A 5,631-nucleotide genomic window follows, 5' to 3' on the forward strand; every position below is an offset into this window, starting at 1 on the left:
GGGATTAATTATTGATAATTTGGACAAAGTTTGTCAGATTATGGGATGGAATTCCAGAAATTATTTGTCAACAATAATAAATGGAAGTGATCTTTACATATAATGACTTGTAGTCCTAGTATTTGTTGTATTGTTGAAAATTGTAACTCACTACACTTTGAAACAATTAGTTAATACTTTAGCTAATTTCATTGTGATACAGTTTGTGAGCTCAAGAATAATGATTTAGTTCATTCTTGCTGGGAGCTAGAAGCTTAGATTTTGAAATACTTTGTAACAGAATGTCTCCTTACTGAAATTCTTTATTTGACTCCTATACTGTCATGTTTTAGTAATTGAATATTTTACGTACAAAGTGGTCATTTTCAACTTTCTCAACTCTGTCATTCAGAAAAAATCATTTTCACAAATTTAATTTTCCACAGGGGAGGATATTTAAGTGTCAAAAATTTTTCTTTATGTTTTTTTTCAAAGCATTTATTACTTCCTTATTTCTTAGACTATAAATAAAAGGGTTTAATAAAGGGATTACTAGAGTATAAAAAATAGCAACAGATATATCTTTATCCTCTTCTTTAACTGAATTTGGTCGAATGTACACAAAGAGAAGAGAACCATAGAACATTGAGACAGAGAGAAAGTGAGATGCACAAGTAGATAAGGCTTTGCCTCTTCCCTCTTTAGATTTCATTTTGAAAATCATGAAAAGGATGCAGAGATAAGAGATTATGACTATGATAATAGAGAACACTAGAACTGAGCCTGGAAAGATAAACATCAACAATTCATTGATATAAGGGTCAACACAGGAGAGTTTGAATAATGGAAGAACATCACAAAAAAAGTGATTAATCTGATGAGACCTACAGAAAGTTAACCGAAAGAGAAACACTATATGAATCATGGAATGCAGGTTTCCTGCTATGTAGGCCCCTGCGGTCATCTGAAGGCAGAGCTTCTTCGACATCAGGGTGTGGTACTGCAGTGGGCTACAGATGGCCACATAGCGGTCATAGGCCATTGCTGCCAGGAGAAAGCAGTCTGCAGTTTCAGCAAGGCAGAGAAAATAAAATTGTCCCATGCATTCATAGAGGGAAATCATTCTGTCCTTCGAAAAGAAATTCTCTAACATCTTGGGGGTAATGGCACAGGCACAACAGGAATCCATTAGTGCCAGGTTGCCCAGAAAGATGTACATGGGTGTGTGAAGGCGATGCTCCATCAGAATCAATGGCACCAGGCCCAGATTCCCCACCATCGTGATCAAATAAATAGTGAGGAACACCACAAACAGAACGGTCTTCAACTTTGGGTGATCTGTAAATCCTATGAGAATAAATTCAGTTGTCAAGGAGTAATTATCCTCAGTCATATCCATCGTCTCTGTTGAGATTAGAATCCTGGAAATACAGGAGTCTAATTTAGGGTATGTATTATTTTCCTCCTATTTTTCTTTCTATGGCAAAGAGAGGTGTTCTTCAAACCTCTCTTACCCTCTAGATGCAGTCACAGAAATGTCTAGGGGATACTCATTCCCCTAAAATGTCAGCTTCATAACTTTGACTCTGGAAATCAGCATTCCCATGAATATTCTTATATTTCCAAGAAGAATGCTTACAGTGGACAAGTTTTGTCATTGTGAATTCATGCATGAAGAGTGTACAGATCTAGGGTACACATATTTGTTTCATGTTGACATATAATTTAGTTATCAGTTTCTCTATTAAAGATCCTTAAAATGAATTTAAAATCAATTTTCATATATACACATTTTTTTGAACTGAGAAAAAAGTTCTTCATATACTCTCCCAGTGGAGTGAATGCTTGAAAATAGAACATGACAGATAATTTAATTTTATATCTTAGGAATTGTATCAAGATCAGTAACGATTAAGAAGAGACCTTCCTTTATCTTAAAGAAAATTACTTTGGATATCCAAGGAAATAAATATCTATATATTATCATCTCTCTCATTCCTTTTTCTGGTATTACATCCATTTCCCATAAGAACTAACTTTGTCATGCCATCATTCCTGTCCTTTGTTGCCCAGATTTCTAAGTCCTTTCTTTCTTTATGCAATGCATAGTTTTTCATATAATGCTACTTAATAAAATTTATACTTAATGCCCGAGACCACACTGATTTTCACTTCCTGCAACCTCCAGCGTATCCCATATACCCACCACACTCTAAGGTTGCTTCTGTATAATCTACAAGGTTATTTTTTCCATATGCACAGTTTCCTTACTAGAATTGTAGACATTTGAGCATAGCTATGGCTTCTACTTCTTATAGGAGTTGTTTCATGCTATAGAGAAGGAGCAGTAGGATTCCAGTCCTAGCTTCATTCCAAAGGCCTGAGATGGGTGAACTTGTTGTCAGTGTACTACTGCTGATTCAGAGTAACCTCTTGGGTTTTTCAAATAGAGTCTGCTAATTTTGAAGAATAGCCTACAAAGGCAATTAGACAAAATTTGTCATTGAAAAAATTTTATGAATCATCGTCTTATCTGAATTAACCTCTCTACTATTTACCTGTTTCCTAAGAAACTTAAGTACAATTTTCTGAAGTATGTCACAGTAGTTTAAAAGTTGATAACAATATGTTTGCCTGTATCTTTTAGCTTTGTAATATTTAGAAAAAGAGGAAAATCTTAAAGCTTAATGGGATTTTTGAGAACAAATTTTACTTTTCTCAAAGGCTATCTTCTATCTTTACTTAGTGATCCATTAGGATATATTGGCCAGTGTGTCTAATTATATGAATTCTATGGTCAAAATTGGTTTGCATTTCCCTAATCGAAATATCAAAATATATGTGCAGGTGGACATTATTCGGTATTAAAATATTAAAGCAAAGCCATTTGAGAACATAAGCAATGTTAGAAATAACTTTCAAGGTACTTTCCTAAAATATGTCATAGAGCTAAGCTGTGTTCTTACCTGTCTATTTTGAAGATTTATCTTATAATCAGGAAAAGGTCAGCATGCATTGAATTTAAATCTCATTTCCCATAGCCTTCAGGTGTGAGAAGGGCTAGAAAGGTAAGAAGTTGAAATCCATAAGCAATGAAAAAAATGCTAAGTTATTCAGATAAATAAACAATTATAGATGCTAATATTAAAAGTAAAATTACATTTGAATACTTCCATTACCTGAATGCTCTGAAGAACATTTTACAACATCACATTGCTTTTGTTATGGTGTTAAGTTCACAGAGTTTCAGAACATGAATTCTAATCTCAAAAACATTTGGATTAAATAATGAAATTGCAGGACTACTAATAGGTCAGTGTCATTAATTATGTTCCTTACATTGCAAAGTTAGATATTCCATCAAATGCTTATGGGACTTCTCTGCAATGACATCAGTATATTTCTATGGGGAGATTCAGTTCGCAAAACATATTATCTGTATGACATAAATTAAAGCTGACCTGTGAGACAATGAGGGTAAAGTAAATGATCCTCACTGAGGTTAGTAAGGTCATTTGATGATCATCTTGCCAATTCGTATGTAAGTGACATCATTTTTACAATTCTGATCTTTCCCAGTGTGTAATCTGTAAAATGAGCAGAAGAGAGTCAGGTTGGTTTCGACAGAGTACTGGGGAGATTAATGTGATTTATGAAAGATGATTAACATCTGGAGAGGAGACTGAAAGGGTTAGCTAGGCTCATCAGCCCCTCCACTCTGAGTTGAATTTGTTCCCATGTGTTGCAAAACCCTCATGGAAACTTTGTTTTTACAACTTAACCCTACTATGAGTATGATTTGTTCTCTGTTCTTCTCTGTTCACCCCAATTCCTTTATCTTTTTTACCCTGTTTTGCCCCCTTCATTCCACTAATCATATAAATCATAGAAGTCATATAAATATATATCATATTTAATAAAATTTTACTTAGTAAAAACACTATTCATATAGTATGTCTATATTCAGTCACTAGTTTCCAAAAACCACCAGTAGCCTTAGACATAAGAGGGGCTTTGTCTGATATGTTCATTCCTTCATTCCTAACACTGTAAACAGTCAAACTTTATAGAGCTAAGGAATATTTGTTCCATGTATAAGAGAATGACACTCTACTGCTCAGGCATTAGCAATGGTCTCTCACTAGGTTCAAAGCAAATCCATTTATCTCATTTCGGAATTCCAGATACTTCACAGTCAGCCTGTGTCTCATCTATCACTTTGCTTTCTTCCACTCTCCTCACGGAACTTGGCTATGTGCATCCCTTACTGTCCCTCTGTGCAGTTTCCTCATGTAATTTGCTTATACGGTTTCCCTCATCTGAAACTCCTTCTCCCTTTTCTTCCATCTCACTACGACTCATCCTTGAGTTCAAGTCAGATCAGTCCATGAGGACTTTCTTAGGTCTTTTAAATAGAACGGAGTTCTAAATCTTCCTGATTTACATGATACTTACTTGCTTTTTATAATGAATGCATTCACCTCTGTACCAAGTGTGCATCATATGTGCGTTGAGCGTAAAAGTCTCGACTAAATGTTCTTGTCACCAATTGTGTCATACATCTTTTGTGCACTTGACAACAAATGGAGCTAGTTCTTCAACACATGCTGCATTGATTGCTAATATTCCCATTGTGTTTGACTTTTATCAAGTGCTTGCAATATGCATGGTACTGGAAAAGACAATGGGGAGTGTGTGCACAGGATGTGAAAATGGTGCGATAAATTCTTAGTTTTAGATATGGCTCCTGACAAGAATCTCATACTCTAGTGGGGAGAAAACAGCACTTACATTGCTGACTAGCGTGCAGTTAACATTAGACTGTAACGTTAAGAGTATAAATGTTATATAAAAATATAGTGAAGAAGGAATGGTGACCTGGAAGAAGTAAAAAAGTTTCCCTAAAGGAAATCTTTTTAATTTCATATAACTATCCATGATATGCAGCTAACAAGTGTTGAAAATCATGAGGGAAAGCATTAGGCTGAGGGAACCAAGTGTAAAAGACTGGACTCTAAAAGAGCAACATCTAATTCAAAAGAAAAGACAGTAAACTCGAGTGACTAAAGCTTACTCATCCATGATATAAGAGGACGCAACAGGTAATATAAAGAGACTGGGAAAATAGGTGCGACATTGCTCTATTGGATTCTTTCCCATTTACTTTCTCTGTTCTGCCATTTCACTAACCCCCACCCCTTCACCACCACGCCTAAGGCCACTAGCCCCTCTAATGCCAACCCAAAGGAATAATTATTTTCCTAACCATACGTAGTGTTTGGTGCTATCAAAGTCCTCTCTGGCTTCTTAGGATAACCCTCCCTGCTTCTATAATCTTGATTGCTCCATCTCATTCTTTCCTGCTGGGTCATGTTTCTCTTTTTGCCCTTAATGATGCTTCTTTTTGATTGTATCCTTAACCCCCTTCTTCTTTTATTCTAGAGCTTTCCCCATATTATCTCATCTACTTTTGTGCTTTCAACTGTCTTTCATCTGCTAGTTGATGGCTTCAGTAGAGGACATATTTCAAACCATTTTGTTATATACTCATATAGTAAGATCATTGTAATATGTTCTAAATATACAGTCTTACCTACAAATTAGGTTACCAGTATACTAAAATAGTATGTATTATAAAATATGAAAACAGAA

At 35.2% G+C, this 5,631-nt stretch overlaps 1 protein-coding gene across 1 annotated transcript; it reads right to left on the reverse strand.

Annotated features, from left to right (window-relative positions):
• Positions 1–442: 442 nt before the first annotated feature.
• Positions 443–1,372, reverse strand: LOC121472616 (olfactory receptor 5K3-like). The gene has a single exon (XM_041723867.1). It carries the CDS (start codon positions 1,370–1,372, stop codon positions 443–445), a length of 930 nt encoding a protein of 309 aa, XP_041579801.1.
• Positions 1,373–5,631: the final 4,259 nt, after the last annotated feature.

This window comes from Vulpes lagopus, chromosome 1 (assembly GCF_018345385.1).
Source record: "Vulpes lagopus strain Blue_001 chromosome 1, ASM1834538v1, whole genome shotgun sequence".
Lineage (NCBI taxonomy): Eukaryota > Metazoa > Chordata > Mammalia > Carnivora > Canidae > Vulpes > Vulpes lagopus.